General features: G+C 42.4%; 1 protein-coding gene across 4 annotated transcripts in view; it reads left to right on the forward strand.

Annotated features, from left to right (window-relative positions):
- LOC126416746 (multidrug resistance-associated protein 1) overlaps window positions 1-19,058 on the forward strand; it is a 407,893-nt gene that overhangs the window by 346,798 nt on the left and 42,037 nt on the right. For all 4 annotated transcript variants that reach the window (XM_050084584.1, XM_050084585.1, XM_050084582.1 and 1 more), the window contains exons 23-25: window positions 1,758-1,847; window positions 1,926-2,016; window positions 17,158-17,266. In XM_050084584.1, coding sequence (XP_049940541.1) covers window positions 1,758-1,847; window positions 1,926-2,016; window positions 17,158-17,266 — 290 coding nt within the window. The remainder of the gene's footprint in view (window positions 1-1,757; window positions 1,848-1,925; window positions 2,017-17,157; window positions 17,267-19,058) is intronic.

Here is a 19,058-nt window from a genome sequence, read left to right on the forward strand (position 1 = left end):
CCTTTTTTGTTTTCTGCTCAAAAGCAACTCCAGTGTATGTTACTGCATGTCCTGTGAATCATTATGATGTGAAACAAGTCAATTTTACAGTTAAGGTGCAAGGAAACCATGACAAATAGCATAGAGACAGTATTTTATACAGGGTAGTTATAGTGAAACTGCCCTAGAAAATATTTATAAGACTGAATTAAAATTGGCCATTGTTAATCAAAAAGAAATGTCATTACGTTTGAATGACCGAGAGCAGTAGACATATTTAGTGACCAGTAGAATGCAACAAAATGGTGCCCACATTAAAAAAGTGTATGTTCAGTGTCTAATGTTATGCTCAGCTTTATTCCTGGAAATTACATGTGGAACAGTTTCCACCAGACTGTAATTAAGACTGAAAGGGTTTTTTGACAAAATATCCCTTGATGGCAAAATGGTACGAAACAGGCTCTGTAGCAAATGAGAATCATTGCGTTCATTAACAAAGGTCAGTTCTTCATTGTAAATATTTTCCATGCCAGTTGTATTTTACAAGATTTCAAGGAAACTAATCTATGCTGTAACTCACTTATTATTGTAACTTTGATTAGTGGTATGCAGAATGAATAGTTAACAGAAACAAATTGTGTTCCTATGATTTTTTGTGAAATGTATTAAATGTGGCTTCTGTCCCTGTGTGAATAAATTTGTGGTAGTTGACGGTGTGCAGATGAGTTAGAGAATGTGATGCTTCTTTGGCAGAAAGTAGTCACAGTAATTAGAAAAATTCTGTTATGGGCTGAATTATGTGACAATTCATGGAACCCATGTTGTAGGATAAGGTGCTGGGCACATGCCAATAAAGAATGTTTTGTTAGTTTACACTGTGTAACGGTATTCACACAAAAACTGTAAGCTGATGCTTAGAAGAAGAAGCCATAGTTTTGTATGGTGTTTACTAATAATTACAGTGCCAAAGCAACAGCTGCTGTGTGAATTGTTAAAATGCTGAATTGTCCAAAATTTGTTTAGTCTGTAGCTCAAATAATCTCTGCCATTCTGTAACTGGCATTAGTGCATAGTTACCAGCACTTGTATGTGAAATGTAAGAAATATTTACTATTAGTTAATGTATTGGATCTTTAAGCTTAAACATGGGTCTTCACTTTCACAGCAGTTCCTTTCTGTTAAAAATTGTGTTACAGCTTTAAAAAGGAGGCTGTGTGTTGCATTTTCAAATATTTGATGATTTTTCATTGCTCCAAAATGTGGTTCCTTGTGAGTATGTCCAGTCATAGTTTGCTTCAGTGAAATTGTCCTCTGTTGTGAATGTGCTAAATAAATATTATTATTATTATTATTATTATTATTATTATTATTTACTAATGTATTATATTACTTTCTTCTAAAGAAGTCAAGAGTTTATAACTGACTGAGAAAAATGAAAACTCCCCAGGTACCCAGTTTATAGTCTGAGAAAAGTAACAGAAAACAATGTTTTAAAGTGAATCTTTCTTCATTCTTTAAGAGTGTATAAAACAAGGAAATACAAAAATTGAAATACATCCTTCAGAGAAATATGCAAGCTTAGTATTATAGTAAATGGTACCACAACTTGCAAATTGTGTGTAATTAACAGACATTTGTAAAAGATCAATAATTGAACTACACATTCATATTTATGTTCATTACTTTGATTTATGTTCATTACTTTGATTTATGTTCATTACTGACACACATTATTTTGTATATTTTTATATTTCAAAACATTTGCCTTTGCATTTCAGGTACTGGCAACCATAGTTGTTATCAGCTATAGTACACCAATATTTATGGTAGTTATTATACCAATTGGAATTTTATACTATTTTATACAGGTAAGTTATTTTAAACTTGTTTATTGATACGTAAATATTGGTTACTGATTTCAGAACAAGATTTTATTTTTTTTTCAGCGTTTTTATGTAGCAACGTCCAGACAGCTCAAACGTCTTGAATCAATTTCCAGATCACCAATATATTCTCATTTTGGGGAAACAGTAACAGGTATGTTATGTCATAGGTATGATATGCTCTCCTCATTCCTTCTGTGTCTTCAGAACCTCTGCTACAAATTTCATGAGATCTGCTATGTCTCAGCAACCCAAATGTTAATCTAGGTTGCCTCTGCAGATCTCTCCATCCTACGAAATACACCAACTGTTATCAGTATCTCATTTACAATAGCTTTCATTTCTTCCTCGCATGAAGTTTATCCCTTACAGCATTGCCAAATTCATGCTCAGCAATCCACCTCCCAGCACATGAAAGTCAATATCAAAGATCTATTATCTGTTTGCTTCTGTTTTGGGATCATTGCCGACGTTTGTTTAATGATTTTTCTGACAGTTCACCAGCATAAGTGGCTGGCATTGTCAAACGTTCACCCTCTGTGACAGATGTGAACCTTTAAACAATGCCAGCCACTTACACTGGTGAAATGTCAGAAAAATCATTAAACAGGCACTGGCTGAAGATCTTGAGACAACAGCCAAAATGCAATACATCAACAAGTGGCTCTGAAAGCCTCAATAATTTTGTGCAGTGTCAAAGCTTTAGACAAGAACATCTTTCAAAACCTGGTCCATAATTAGATTTCCTGCACCATACTCTTCCATGTTACTAATAGTCTAACCATATTTACCAAACGACCACAGTGGAACACCCATTCTTAATAAAGTATAACCCTGGATGATAAAATACGTATATAATCTTTGTGTGTGTGTGTGTGTGTGTGTGTGTGTGTGTGTGTGTGTGGTGGTCATATGAATGTACTATTAAAAGATAATTTCTCTGCCTATACAGTCGCAGGGAAAATTTGTATCAAACACACAATGAGGCTACCTGAAAATGCCATCACTCACAGTATCTAAAGCATCATAAACAATCACCAGCAGTAGTCTGTGACATCACTCATTCTTCTCCTGTAATTTTCTGTATCCAAGCCACATTCACATATTCTGACAGATTGTGCAATCTCTTTAGTGTTCCATATCTTTCTATACAGTCCTGGGCTGAACAGGTTCTGAATCACTCCTTGAATTCTCACCAAGTACTTTGTAGACTCAGCAGTTTTCAAGTATCTGTGACACTGTTAATTTCGTCCTCCTAGAGTTGTCCTGACAAAACTCTACCATCTGGTGAGCAAGATGTATGAGACAGGCAAAATACCCTCAGACTTCAAGAAGAATCTAGTAATTCCAATCCTGAAGAAAGCAGGTGTCGACAGATGTGAAAATTACCGAACTATCAGTTTAATAAGTAACAGCTGCAAAATACTAATGGAAATTCTTTACAGTCGAATGGAAAAACTGGTATAAGCTGACCTCGGGGAAGATCAGTTTGGATTCCGTAGAAATGTTGGAACACGTGAGGCAATACTGACTCTACGACTTATCTTAGAAGCTAGATTAAGGAAAGGCAAATCTACGTTTCTAGCATTTGTAGACTTAGAGAAAGCTTTTGATAATGTTGATTGGAATACTCTTTCAAATTCTGAAGGTGGCAGGGGTAAAATACAGGCAGCTAAAAGCTATTTACAATTTGTACAGAAACCAGATGGCAGTTATAAGAGTTGAGGGGCATGAAAGGGAAGCAGTGGTTGGGAAAGGAGTGAGACAGGGTTGTAGCCTCTCCCCGATGTTATTCAATCTGTATATTGAACAAGCAGTAAAGGAAACAAAAGAAAAATTCGGAGTAGGTATTAAAGTCCATGGAGAAGAAATAAAAACTTTTAGGTTCGCCGATGACATTGTAATTCTGTCAGACAGCAAAGGACTTGGAAGAGCAGTTGAACGGAATGGACAGTGTCTTGAAAGGAGGATATAAGATGAACATCAACAAAAGCAAAACGAGGATAATGGAATGTAGTCGAATTAAGTCGGGTGATGCTGAGGGAATTAGGTTATTTGCTATTTGGGGAGCAAAATAACTGATGATGGTCGAAGTAGAGAAGATATAAAATGTAGAGTGGCAGTGGCAAGGAAAGCGTTTCTGAAGAAGAGAAATTTGTTAACATCGAGTATAGATTTAAGTGTCAGGAAGTCGTTGCTGAAAGTATTTGTATGGAGTGTAGCCATGTATGGAAGTGAAACATGGACGATAAATAGTTTGCACAAGAATAGATTAGAAGCTTTCGAAATGTGGTGCTACAGAAGAATGCTGAAGATTAGATGGGTAGATCACATAACTAATGATGAAGTATTGAATAGAATTGGGGAGAAGAGGAGTATGTGGCAAAACTTGACAAAAAGAAGGGACTGGTTAGTAGGACATGTTCTGAGGCATCAAGGGATCACAAATTTAGCATTGGAGGGCAGCATGGAGGGCAAAAATCATAGAGGGAGACAAAGAGATGAATACACTAAGCAGATTCAGAAGGATGTGGGTTGCAGTAAGTACTGGGAGATGAAGAAGCTCGCACAGGATAGGGTAGCATGGAGAGCTGCATCAAACCAGTCTCAGGACTGAAGACCACAACAACAACAACAACAACAGAGTTGTCTGTTCTAGTGAGTAAAATATCTCAAGGAATCTCCCCCCCCCCCCCCTCCCCCCCCATAATTCTACCGATCATGTACTGTCTTCATATTTGGAGCCATTCTCTATAACCTGTGGATAGTCAGTCAATAATGCAAGAAGATACATCTCGACAAGCTGAAGAAATGCATGCCCCACCAGTACTTAAACTAGTCTTCATTGTGTACTGAAATGAAAAATCCTACTTCTCCCAAAAGTTGCAATTGACCACTCACCAAACTTTTAATGTATTCTATCCCTCAGGGAGATCTGTATTTGTTTACTGGGTACCGTACGGGCTCGGTGAACTCGTTTTTCCTCTGCAGGGCACTGCTGAGTGCTGCCTGTCATGGGGATCGTGGCTTCACTGCCTGAATTATGAGAATGGTACAAATCCCTATAGGAAAATCTTCAGTTTCAAGGTATGCTGCACACTGATGACCTCCATGGTTGTTGCGGAGCAGTCATTAGCGGGCAACTGCTGGGAAACCTGCCATTCAGTTGTGTATAAGCCTTGTCCAGGCAAGCAGGCCCCTGTCTGGCTCGACACTTCCATTTATAACTGCTCATGGGACTTACACAAAGCCTAAATCTCTTTCTCCCACTCTCAGCAGTTTGGGTAGTCCGTTGGGCAATATTAACACCCAAACATGAAAGAGATCTTGGGTGGTTTGTCCACCTGAGGTGTCTGTGCCTTTGAATGCATCCTGTCTTAGCAACAGACCACATCCTGCAGTCAGTAATGTATTTAACATTACGAAGCATGTAAAAGATTAATGGAAAATCTCATATAAAGATGTGAAACAAATACTAACAAAGAGATAGAGGGGCTGGCCAGTACTTACCTCAGCTCAGTACAGCCGATAGATACACACAAAACAGAACCGAAAATTTACGTTCCTAGCTTTCGGAACAAATGTTCCTTCATTGGGGAGGAGAGAGGGGAAAGAAAGGGAAGAAGGGAAAGGAGATTCAGTTAGTCACAACCCAGGTTATGAAGCAACAGGGAAAGGAAAATAGGGAGGGTAGCAAGGATGGAGGCATGGTTGTCAGAGGGAAGCAAAAGATATTCTACTGTAAGTACTGTGCCAGCTTCAAACCAAAGAGGATGCATACAGAAGTAAAGAGGTATATAGTATAAAGATAAACACAACTATGTAGGATGAAAAGATGCGTGAATGGCTAAAGGGGAAAGGGAAAGAGGAGAAGACTGAAGAGTAAATGGGAGTGAGGTTGTTTAACGTAGGTTCAGTCCAGGGGGTTGGCGGGATGAAAGGATGTGTTGGAGTGCAAGTTCCCATCTCCGCAGTTCAGAGGGACTGGTGTTGGGTGGGAGAAGCCAAATGGCACATACGGTGTAGCAGATTCCTAGGTCCCTAGAATTATGCTGGAGGGCATGCCCCGCTACTGGGTATTGGGCATCTCCTAGGCGGACAGTTCGTCTGTGTCCATTCATGCGCTCAGCCAGTTTAGTTGTTGTCATGCCGATGTAAAAGGCTGTGCAGTGCAGGCGTGTCAGTTGATAAATGACATGTGTAGTTTCACATGTGGCCCTGCCTTGAATTGCGTATGTTTTACCAGTAGTGGGGCAGGAGTAGGTGGTTGTGGGGGGGATGCATGGGGACAGGTTTTGCAGCGGGGTCGGTTACAGGGGTAGTAACCGCTGGGTAGAGAAGGTAGTCTGGGAATATTGTAGGGTTTAACAAGGATGTTATGGAGGTTAGGGGGGCAATGAAAAGCAACTCTGGGTGGTGTGGGGAGAATTTTGTCAAGGGATGATCTCATTTCAGGGGTTGACTTGAGAAAGTCATATCCCTGGCGGAGTGATTTGTTGATGTTTTCGAGGCCAGTATAATATTCGGTGACAAGGGGGATGCTTCTGTGTGGTCTGGGGGTAGGAACATTGTTGTTGGACGGGGAGGAATGTATTGCTCGGGAAATATGTTTGTGGACAAGGTATGCAGGATAGTTGCGGGAGAGGAAAGCACTGGTAAGGTTATTGGTGTAATTGTTGAGGGATTCGTCACTGGAGCAGATACGTTTGCCACGAATACCTAGGCTGTAGGGAAGGGAGCGTTTGATGTGGAAAGGATGGCAGCTATCAAAGTGAAGGTACTGTTGTTTGTTTGTGGGTTTGATATGGACAGAGGTGTGGATGTGAGCTTCAACAAGATGAAGGTCAACATCCAGGAAGGTGGCTTGGGTTTTGGAGAAGGACCAGGTGAAATTCAGATTCGAAAAGGAGTTGAGGTTATGGAGGAAATTAAGGAGTGTTTCTTCACCATGAGTCCAGACCACAAAGATGTCATCTATAAACCTATACCAGGCCAGGGGAAGCAGCTGTTGGGTCTTCAGGAAAGCCTCCTCCATGCGGCCCATGAAGAGGTTGGCATAGGATGGAGCCATCCTGGTTCCCATGGCCGTTCCCCTGATTTGGTTGTAGGTCTGGCCTTCAAAAGTGAAGTAATTATGGGTGAGGATGAAGTTGGTAAGTGTGATAAGGAACGAGGTTTTTGGAAGATCTTCAGGTGGTCGTTGGGAGAGGTAGTGCTCAAGGGCAGAGAGACCATGGGTATGTGGGATGTTTGTGTAAAGGGATGTAGCATCTATGGTGGCAAGAAAGGTTTCAGGTGGGAGAGGGGTGGGAATGGATTTGAGGCGTTCTAGGAAGTGGTTTGTGTCTTTGATGTAGGATGGGAGTCTGCGGGTGATAGGTTGGAGGTGCTGGTCTACCAGAGCTGAGATACGTTCGGTTGGGGCTTTGAAGCCTGCTACAATGGGACGGCCAGGACGGTTCTCTTTGTGGATTTTGGGTAATAGGTAGAAGGTAGGGGTACGTGGCTCAGGTAAGTCTATGGAAGCCGTTGTGAGGCCTTGTGAGGGACCTTGGATTTTTAAGATTTTTTGCAGCTCAGTCTGGATGGAGGGAATGGGATCCTGGGTAACAGCTTTGTAGGTTGAGGTGTCGGAGAGTTGACGCAGTCCTTCTGCCACATACTCCACACGGTCAAGTACAACAGTTGTGGAGCCTTTATCCACCGGGAGGATGACAATAGAGCGGTCTATTTTCAGCTCCTTAATGGCACGGGATTCAGCTGGGGTGATGTTGGGGGTTGTCGGGATGTTCTTCAAGAAGGACTGGGAGGCAACACTGGATGTGAGGAATTTCTGAAATGTCTGCAAGGGATGCTTTTGGGGGAGGGGAGGAGGATCCCTTTGAGAAGGCAGTCGGAACTGTTCTAGACAGGGTTCAACACTGGGTCTAGTATTTGGGGGCTGTGTCTGGGTAGTGAAGTGATATTTCCAGTTGAGGTTCCGGGTGAATGAGAGGAGATCTTTAACCAGGGCAGTGTGGTTGAATTTAGGCGTGGGGCTAAAGGTTAAGCCTTTTGATAGAACAGATGTCTCTGGAGGAGAGAGGGATCTGGATGAGAGGTTTAGGACTGAATTGGGACTGGTGATATGTGGCATTTGACTGTGGTTATAGTTGAGATTTGGTCCGTGTGGGGTATGTGCTGGGATGGGGAGATTGAGTAGGGTGGCTAGGCTAGGTTTGTTGGCTATGAGGGGGGTTTGTTGAAGGTTGTGTTGTGGTTGGTGTTCGTGAGGGATAGGGAGAGGGACCTCACTTCTTAGGTGTTGCACTAGCACTGTGGATAGTTTTTTCAGGTGGTGTGTGGCATGGAACTCAAGTTTGCAGCTGGCTTCTAGGATGATGTTCCTGAGTGTGTTCTCCAAGCAAGGTTTCAGAGGTGGAGGACTTTGAAGAGAGATAGGAGCTGTTGGGAGTGGTGGTTACATGAAGTAGTGTAGAGATTCAGGACAAGTTGGGTAAGGGCTAAGGATTGAAGGTTCTGGAAGTCCAGGAGAGACTGGTGGAAGGAGGAATTGCACCTGGAGATGGGAACTTTTAAGGTAAGCCCTTTAGGGGTAATTCCAGAGGTTAAGCAGGACCGGAGGAAAAGTATGTGGGATTGCAGTTTGGCTACGGTGAATGTATGTTTCCGGAATGAATGTAAATAATGTGGTATAGGATTAGGGTACATAGTGGGTAACTGGTGGGTAGGGAAATTAAATAACTAAAGTTGAAATAGTAATCATAAGAAGGAATAAAACGCGGAGGGAAGGACGAGAAAGAAAGAAATTAATTGTGTTGATAATGTTCAATACCAAAGGAAGACCACTAAATTAGAAAAATACGGAAAAAGTTGACCAGACCAAGCAAGTATGTCCAGATCAGGGGAAAAGAACACACGTTGCTCAAAAACAGAGAGAGCGCGTGCCGCAAAAGAGATAGCGCGTGCCGCAAAAGAGATCGCAGGTGGCGCAGAAATGTCCCAAAAAAATTTTCTTGTGACAGAGAAAGATAGCCAATGGCACAAAAATATCGCCAGCAACAAGTAATCGATGGAAATGGATGATACTGGTAGGTGTGGAAGAGATTGTTGGCAGTGATTGTTGGCTGGAAAACAGCGAATAACGAACGTTAAAACTATGGAATTTTGAATAAATAAATCAATAAATAAAAAAGAGAAGAGGACTATAAACGGAACAAGATAATAGGAGGAAGATGAAACTAGCACAGTTGGTGACGAAAATATTTATTTATGTACACTCCTGGAAATGGAAAAAAGAACACATTGACACCGGTGTGTCAGACCCACCATACTTGCTCCAGACACTGCGAGAGGGCTGTACAAGCAATGATCACACGCACGGCACAGCGGACACACCAGGAACCGCGGTGTTGGCTGTCGAATGGCGCTAGCTGCGCAGCATTTGTGCACCGCCGCCGTCAGTGTCAGCCAGTTTGCCGTGGCATACGGAGCTCCATCGCAGTCTTTAACACTGGTAGCATGCCGCGACAGCGTGGACGTGAACCGTATGTGCAGTTGATGGACTTTGGGCGAGGGCATATAGTGGGCATGCGGGAGGCCGGGTGGACGTATCGCCGAATTGCTCAACACGTAGGGCGTGAGGTCTCCACAGTACATCGATGTTGTCGCCACTGGTCGGCGGAAGGTGCACGTGCCCGTCGACCTGGGACCGGACCGCAGCGACGCACGGATGCACGCCAAGACCGTAGGATCCTACGCAGTGCCGTAGGGGACCGCACCGCCACTTCCTAGCAAATTAGGGACACTGTTGCTCCTGGGGTATCGGCGAGGACCATTCGCAACCGTCTCCATGAAGCTGGGCTACGGTCCCGCACACCGTTAGGCCGTCTTCCGCTCACGCCCCAACATCGTGCAGCCCGCCTCCAGTGGTGTCGCGACAGGCGTGAATGGAGGGACGAATGGAGACGTGTCGTCTTCAGCGATGAGAGTCGCTTCTACCTTGGTGCCAATGATGGTCGTATGCGTGTTTGGCGCCGTGCAGGTGAGCGCCACAATCAGGACTGCATACGACCGAGGCACACAGGGCCAACACCCGGCATCATGGTGTGGGGAGCGATCTCCTACACTGGCCGTACACCACTGGTGATCGTCGAGGGGACATTGAATAGTGCACGGTACATCCAAACCGTCATCGAACCCATCGTTCTACCATTCCTAAACCGGCAAGGGAACTTGCTGTTCCAACAGGACAATGCACGTCCGCATGTATCCCGTGCCACCCAACGTGCTCTAGAAGGTGTAAGTCAACTACCCTGGCCAGCAAGATCTCCGGATCTGTCCCCCATTGAGCATGTTTGGGACTGGATGAAGCGTCGTCTCACGCGGTCTGCACGTCCAGCACGAACGCTGGTCCAACTGAGGCGCCAGGTGGAAATGGCATGGCAAGCCGTTCCACAGACTACATCCAGCATCTCTACGATCGTCTCCATGGGAGAATAGCAGCCTGAATTGCTGCGAAAGGTGGATATACACTGTACTAGTGCCGACATTGTGCATGCTCTGTTGCATGTGTCTATGTGCCTGTGGTTCTGTCAGTGTGATCATGTGATGTATCTGACCCCAGGTATGTGTCAATAAAGTTTCCCCTTCCTGGGACAATGAATTCATAGTGTTCTTATTTCAGTTTCCAGGAATGTATATATATAAAATACTGAAGAAGAGAAAGTGTTAAGATGACAGACGTCATAGGCATAGGGATAGGCATCCCCCCACAACCACCTACACCAGCCCCGCTACTGGTAAAACATACACAATTCAAGGCAGGGCCACATGTGAAACTACACATGTCATTTATCAACCGACATGCCTGCACTGCGCAGCCTTTTACATCGGCATGACAACAACTAAACTGGCTGAGCGCATGAACGGACACAGATGAACTGTCCGTCTAGGAGATGCCCAATACCCAGTAGCGGAGCATGCCCTCCAGCATAATTCTAGGGACCTAGGAACCTGCTACACCGTATGTGCCATTTGGCTTCTCCCACCCAACACCAGTCCCTCTGAACTGCGGAGATGGGAACTTGCACTCCAACACATCCTTCCATCCCGCCATCCCCCTGGACTGAACCTACGTTAAACAACCTCACTCCCATTTACTCTTCAGTCTTCTCCTCTTTCCCTTTCCTCTTTAGCCATTCACGCATCTTTTCATCCTACATAGTTGTTTATCTTTGTACTATATACCTCTTTACTTCTGTATGCATCCTCTTTGGTTTGAAGCTGGCACAGTACTTACAGTAGAATATCTTTTGCTTCCCTCTGACAACCATGCCTCCATCCTTGCTACCCTCCCTATTTTCCTTTCCCTGTTGCTTCATAACTTGGGTTGTGAGTAACTGAATCTCCTTTCCCTTCTTCCCTTTCTTTCCCCTCTCTCCTCCCCGATGAAGGAACATTTGTTCCGAAAGCTAGGAACGTAAAGCATGTGAAATGTTCATTTGAAAATTTGTCACCTCTCTACGTCAATAAAATTCGAAGAGAGACTTGCAGGGCACATTAAATCCATCAGGAGAGTTCTTGATGACACACTCCTGGTAGAGAGACTGCAGACTAACCAGGGTAAAAAAGTTATTGAATTCTAAATTATGTGGAGAATACGGTATAAAATTGAGCTCCACACTGGTTTAAATTGTTGAACAGCAGCTTTAATGGACCAGGACATCATAGGTAGTGCAAAATGTTACGAAAAGGGTTGACGTTGATGTCCAGAAATAGGCATCCTTTATTCTGACATTCAGTTTACCAGTTTCCTGAATATGTTGCAGCTGGCTTTCTCCCATTTAGAGTTAGTTCTTGTGTACCTAATACAATGTGCTTCTTTCAGTATGTACACTTTGCTCATACTATCATGGGATGCAATGGGCAGGCTACATGTGGATGATTCTGTTCTATTGCCCACTGTTGGGCATTCAGTGTACGCCCCACTCAAGTGTGTCAATTGTTCCCAAGCCCATCCAGTTCATAGCAAAGTTAGTGCTGCCTTCACAGAAGGGAAGAAAATCCAGGAGATTTGAGTGATACAATGACTCTTGTACAATGTAAAAGAGATATTTCAAGCCTCACAGCTGCCCTCTTTCATGCAGTTGTCTGTGTCACTGTTGAAGCAGCCTGTGCAGAAAACTAGTGTTGGCACCCAGACCTTGGTAACTGATAATGGCACCTCTACCTGCACCTGTTGATGCAGCTGTAAACCTGTATTGCTAGCCCAACAACCCAACTACCCACCACAGTGTTAGTGGTGGCTGTTAGGCCTACCGTATTTACTCGAATCTAAGCTGGACTCGAATCTAAGCCGCACCTTAAAAATGAGACTCGAAATCAAGGAAAAAAAAATTTCCCGAATCTAAGCCGCACCTGAAATTTGAGACTCGAAAGTCAAGGGGAGATAAAAGTTTTAGGCAGCACCTCCAAATCGAACAAAGTTGGTCCATTATAATACGAGACACAATTTAGGTCGAATGAATGACGATACAGCTACAGTAGTTTGGTTCGAGTCGTAAGCTTAGCTATGCATCAGGCGCTCCGTCTGTATTTATACGGGTACCCTTCCTTTTTCACGTGCTTTGTCTGGTTTGAATTGATTGCTTATTTTTCTTTGATCAGATAAGTGCCGTTATGTGTTTACATCACTCTAAGCTGAAAATGCATTACTGTACTGTGTCATGCATTGTTTGTCGCATTCTGATAATGAGTGTTTATGGCCTGTCGCCGCTCGCGGCATGGCTTGCTCTTGTGTGCGGTTACTTACACTGCTGCTTTATTTGATAGTGATCAACAAGAACCAAATAATAGACTGCATATGATGGAAGATGTTCTGAACGAGAGTTTAGCGAACATTTTTCTCTGTTTGAAAATCTTTGCAGACGCCTCTTTAGTACATTATATTCTGCACAGAAATTAGTCATCTTAGATTTAAAAATCTAGTCAATTGCCGTGCTTCATTTCTGACTGTATCACTGTTAGGCATAAGAATAATACGAATATAAACATGACATGATATGTGTATTCTTCCGCGTTTGCTGTTGTCTCGCTCTAGTTTCGTAGTTTATTAGGCAGACAGGATTTAAATGAGACAGCAGCAAACACGAAAGAATACATGGCAAAATGTTTATATTCGTATTATTCTTATGGCGAAGAGAATACTGCATGTGATTCACAATTCACAAAAGTTCCTAGTAGCAACCATCTCTTCTCACAGGTAGGAAAAAATTCAGGACGTAGAGTTTCCCATATTGACAAACAGCCCAAACAGTCTTGCCAGTCGGATTTTCGTAGTACATTGAAATGCTGCTAGAAGATGAACAATACGAAATTTCTATTTACTTTGTTGGATAATGTATGAAAGTGCAGTGGTCGAAACTCGGGGCGGAGAAAAAAAAAGCTCGTTTTCCACCTTTTTTTAAAATTTATTTACTGACGAAGAGGGTTTGGCGCCAGTATTTATCTTTGTGCCTGTAAAACATGCCTGTTGTAGCGCTACATATATTCGATGGCAGAAGTTAGTTGTGGCGGCACCTACCAACATTTTTCAGAACTTCTGCTTGCTTTGCACTCGATTCTAAGCCGCAGGCGGTTTTTTGGATTACAAAAACCGGAAAAAAAGTGCGGCTTAGATTCAAGTAAATACGGTATTGATATTTTTAAAAAATTTCAGGAAACTGATTTATCAGTATTAAAAACAATCATTGGCCCTCAATATATTGAAAAAAGTATTAATATATTGATAGAAACAGTATAACAAATATTGGCTGCACATTGTAAAGACAACGCAAGTTTTATTGCTGTATATTTAGGTACTGATTTATTGTGAGATGTTCTGTACATCAACAAGCTAGCAGCTTGTCTATCCCCCTTAGAGCAAGAATCAAAAGGAAAAAGATACACATCCCACTTGCCAATAACCACTTCGGTAACAATGGTAACTGTATGTAAGTGGCATAATAAAAAATGTCAGTCATTTGGTTTCGTCACACATCAGATTTGACCAAGAACACTTCATGTCAACTTCTGTTTTTTTCATTTCCACCACTGCCAGTGACATAGCAGTTGTAGTGTCGAAATTGTGTGGTGAAGTTGGAGGTTGCAGTATCTGTTGGTAGCCCCAAGAGCCAATTATATCGCATTTCCCCTTGGCTTTCATACTGCAGTGGAACATCAACGGATTCAGGACACCATGTGAAGGAACTCGAGGTACAGTAATGTGTTTCTGTTTTCAAGAGAGACATTTTAAGTTCACTGACACTCCTGAGTTACGTGGCTACATTACCCAGAAGGACGACCACATCATGGGGAGAAAACTATAGGAGTAGTGGTTTTTTTTTCATCAACAGTGCCTACCAGTCCTAGCTTCTTTCCCTAACTACCAGCCTGCAAGCAGTCACTGTATCACTACGTGTGTGTCATCAGTTGACAACATCTTCACTTTACTTGCCCCCACATGAGGTGCTAGACGAAGTGTCTGTGAGCACCTTACTCATCTCCCCCATCCCTTCATCCTTTGCTTTGAGGCTCTGCAGCCCCCTACCCCAGGGGTAGAGCAGTTGAGAGCCTTCTCTTGTCCTCCATGCATGTTTGTTGAACATGGGGCAGAACTTGTATTTCAGCACTGCTGTAGGATCGTTCACTGTAATCGATCTCTCTGCTCTCCAGTCCTTGCACTCACAACTCAGAGGGAAGTGGTTGATGACTTGTCTTTAAGTGACCATGTCCCTGTCTGGAATCACCTGGCAGACAGAATGATGTCCAAAAGAATTCTGCCACAATGGATGCTTCATGGTGTAGACTGGACAAATTACAGCCATCTTACAGTGACGACATCCAGCCATGGGTGGATTGTATTACCCAAATTATCCACCATGCTGCTGAAGCATCCATTCCGCAGGCTTCAGGCCACCTGAAAAAGGCAGCTTATCACATAGAGGAGTGATGAATGTCATACTACAAAGGTACAGGTGGGCAGCTTTGCATAGGTTCAAGTGTTGGCCAACTGAGTTAACCTAGCAACCTTTTGGGTTGCAGGGATAAGATGTTAGTGAATTATGAGGGAGAGATGGCAGAAATTGTGGCAACAGTGTCTGATCACCATAAATCTTTCTACTAAAAGTACAGTTGTGTGAGAAGCCAGGAAGCCAGCAAGAGGATTTCTGGGAGAGGTGGGAGGTGCCTGGTGGCAGCTGTAATATGGAATGGAAGACTCCAGACCACCCCGCAAGAATTGCTCAGACTGTGGTGGCCTGTTTCGCCACAGGTACCACCACTGCCATGAGGGTTTAGGTTTCCAGTGCTACAGGGTGGCTATTGAGAGGGGCATTCAGATTTCAGTTCCATCACTGATGAATAAAAACATTCCCTTCTCCATGTGAGAGCTGGATTCTACCTTAGGTGCAGCTCATGTTAACCTGAATTGTGCGCCAGGTCACTTTTCTTACGCGTGGTGACAGGGCATTTTAGCTCCACTTTTAAAGCTTAGGAGGGACTGATGTAATCACTTTAGCCTCTTTAAGTGTGGTTTCAGGAGGTTTCACTCCACGTTTGATAACCTGGTCCTCTTTGAAGCAGCTATACAACAGGCTTTCCTGCACTGACATCACCATCTGGGCAGACTTTGACACCGGGAAGGCCTACAATACTACTTGGTGGCATATTATCACTGGAAAGCTACCTGAACGCAGTTTTCGAGTATGTCTTCCCATGTTTTAAATCCTACTGCTTTTGCCATAGCTATTAATATTATCATGTCCAATGTTAAATGCCCTGTCCAGTGTTCATTGTTTGTTGACAGCTTCCGTCTTTCGTTCTTCTTAGGGCCTTTTTTTAACAGTTCCCATTCAATTTTAAACTTTCCTAATTTGCAAACGAGGGATAGTATTCTTAATTTTAAGGATACGATGTAGTTTCTGGGCCTCACATTTGTCTTGAATCGTAAGTGGTTGCTGCACCTTGGGGACCTAAAAGACTTGCCATGGAAGCACTCAGCACTTTAAAATATCGTAGCCACAATCCATGGGGAGCAGACTGAACTTGTCTGCTCTGGTTTTACAGGTCTTATGTGATCTACAATCATTGCAGCATGTGTAATCAACAGAGGCATTGGTCCAGCTCATATAGAACCAACTGTACTTTCTACAGTGGCAGGACAAGGAAGCTTCATTTTGCTGGGTACCAAGGCATGTGGGGATTTGAAGGGACAGACAGACAGACAGACAGAGCTGCCAATGAAGCCTGCAGAAAATGTAACATTACAAAATGTGCTAGTCCTCTGCAGTCTGTCATTTTGTTGGTGCATCGCAGATCCGTGCAGTTATGGGAGGAGGAATGGCTGCGAGTGACAGACAATAAGCTGGGGCTAGTGAAGCCAACTGTCCAGCCATAGAGGCCCCCATGCTGGTTGCTCCTATATGAGGTGGCCCTGACCTGCCTCTGAATTAGGTACTTCCTCTAACATAACCCTTTTTATTCCAGTGAGAGGACCCCCATCTATGATGCCTGTGGTGTGCTTTTCAGTGTACACCATATTTTATGTGAGTACATTTTATTGTGTGACAAGCTGGCAGAAGTGCTTTTAGAAGGGGCTGCCATCTTTTTTTTATCTGATGATGCGAGGAGTGTGGTCAAGCTTCTAAAATTTTGTGATATGTCTGGACTCTGGCCTAAGGTTGGAGATTTTAGTGTCCTGCAGTGTGGCTGGCTCTTCCCCTTTTATTCCAGTGGGCAGTCAGCTGCAAGTATCTGCTATATTTTTTTAGCTTACATTTCCATGCAGGCACTAAAGTCTTTGCTGTCATGTGCCCACATAATAATAATAATAATAATAATAATAATAAGTTTTCTAATCTGTCCTTGAGTACTCTTGTTTGCATCCACTTATCAAATTGATCATTTCACTGTGAGAGGTATATTCATTCATCCAGCACACAACATAGGCTTTCATTCAGCACATGTTATTCCTCTTCTGTCACTCTTATATTTTATCCCATCAGATGCAGGCCATCCAGAGTGGAGCCACATTGTCTCTAATCTTAGCTGTAAGTAATGTGCGACTTTTAATTTTTATTTGGGATATGACCTTATCCCATAGATTTTTTGACCTCAGTCCTAGCTAGCACCTTCCTTACACTTACCTCCACCCTTATTCTCATATAAGTTATATTCAGTCCCCTCTCCAAAATTGTTATGCATGAGTTTTTATGTAATAGATTCTATATGTAATTCCATGTTCATCTTGTATTAGGTGCTTCAACCATCCGAGCATATGGTGTGCAGCAGCGGTTCATTCGAGAAAATGAGAATAAGGTGGATGTGAATCAAGTGTGTTATTATCCCAGCATTATTGCAAACAGGTACGATTAAACCAATATTTTGTAAATATTGAAATTATACAGGTCCCTTAAATAATCACACCTTTATCCCTGTTTTGATATATTTATTACATGCTGGGACAGTTTCCATTAATTTTGTTATCTATTTAAGTAATTATATATTATTCATTCTAAATACACAAGGCTCTTAAAGTACCCTTTCTCCCCAAAAATCTTATGAAGGAAGCATGTTCCAAGCCTTAAGGTAGATTCACAAATACAACTTGTGATTGTAGATCTCTAGATAATATGTGCCATTTGTTCCATTTTCATGTTCCCTCATTCATTCCATCTTCTTATACAAATGCATTGATCTCTAACTTTTGATCTAAGAAGTACTGAAAGAGTTAAAACTTGTTTCTTAATCAATGGAAAATCGAGGATGGAATAATGACAGTATTATGAAAAGAATAGATTTCTACTCGCCATGTAGAGGAAATGCTGAGTCACCGACAGGCACAACAAAAGGACTGCTATAAATGTGAGCTGCTTCTAACACAAATAACACACACATTCATGCAAGCACAAATCGCACACATGTGACTGCTGTCACTGACCACCTGGCAGACTTTCCAAATATGTATTGTAAACATAAAAAGAGGTTTTGAAGCAAATGGGTAATGTTCACAACAATTATGGAAGATGCTATGGCTAAAGTTGAACTTGTCCTGTCTCGCTCATTCCAGCAAGTTGTCTAATCAAACTATTTCTGGTTTTCAATCTTTGTTCTGTGGATTCAAGGTGTTTTTTAAAGGCGAGTAAGTGATCTAGGTACAAGCAAAGGTCTTTTGGGAACAGACAATGTTTTTTCTTTGTACCACAAAAACAATGTGTTGATGTACCACAAAAACAATGTGTTGAGTTCCCTACTTGCTGTGCAGTTGCTCAGATGGAAACAACATACTGAAGTTTTCTGCAGGTTTGGGCTTAACCTCCACTGCTTGTGATAGTTACTTAGGGTAACTAGATAATTACTGCATATTCACTCACCTTGCTCATACTCCTTAAATCATATTGCTATCACCATATGGTAAACATAATACAATTTTTCAGAGTTCGTGTCTGGAACATCACTTGTATATAGGTTGAAGAGAACTGAGGCTAGTACTGATCCCTGCGGTAATCTGATCTTGATGGTGAAGAATTTACTAGTGATATCTTTGACTGTGACTTTAAAGTAGCAATTTTTCAGAACACACTCCAATAAATTTGTCATTTTGAGACTTGTAATAGTTTCCTTCAGTTTGAGAATTGTCAAGTTAGACAGTGTCATAGGTTGCTGTTAAATCTATAATTGCCACAGAAGTATTCAGTCATTTCTGAAAACCAGCTTCAGCATATGAGGTAAGGGCCAGAACTTCCACCCTCATGAATATGTCATTACATTCTGTTGTAGATACACGTTTCTAGTAGCTTATAGCACAAACCTATCAGTGGCCTGTGGGTTTTTGTGTGGCCCAACAAAACAGTCAGAATTTTTGTGTAACTTTCCTGAAATGCAAAGTTAACCAAACATGCAATTATTTTAAAAGGTGTACCCTCTGCTTCCTCAAAGTGGCCCCCAAGCCACAACTATTGCCCAACCTTGCTTTAGAGCAATAACTGAGTGGGTCAGTTTGTGTTTTTCTGTGTTTTAAAGTGGCAAGTGTTTCAGATATCTTAAACTGGGTAGAAACTTGGTCAGTGTTCAAAATATTTATGTAGAATTGTTGTAAATAGTCTGTAGCATGTGGTCCCAGGTGTTCAATGAACACTCTGAATAGCCTCTCAAATC

Source organism: Schistocerca serialis, chromosome 8, assembly GCF_023864345.2.
Source record: "Schistocerca serialis cubense isolate TAMUIC-IGC-003099 chromosome 8, iqSchSeri2.2, whole genome shotgun sequence".
Lineage (NCBI taxonomy): Eukaryota > Metazoa > Arthropoda > Insecta > Orthoptera > Acrididae > Schistocerca > Schistocerca serialis.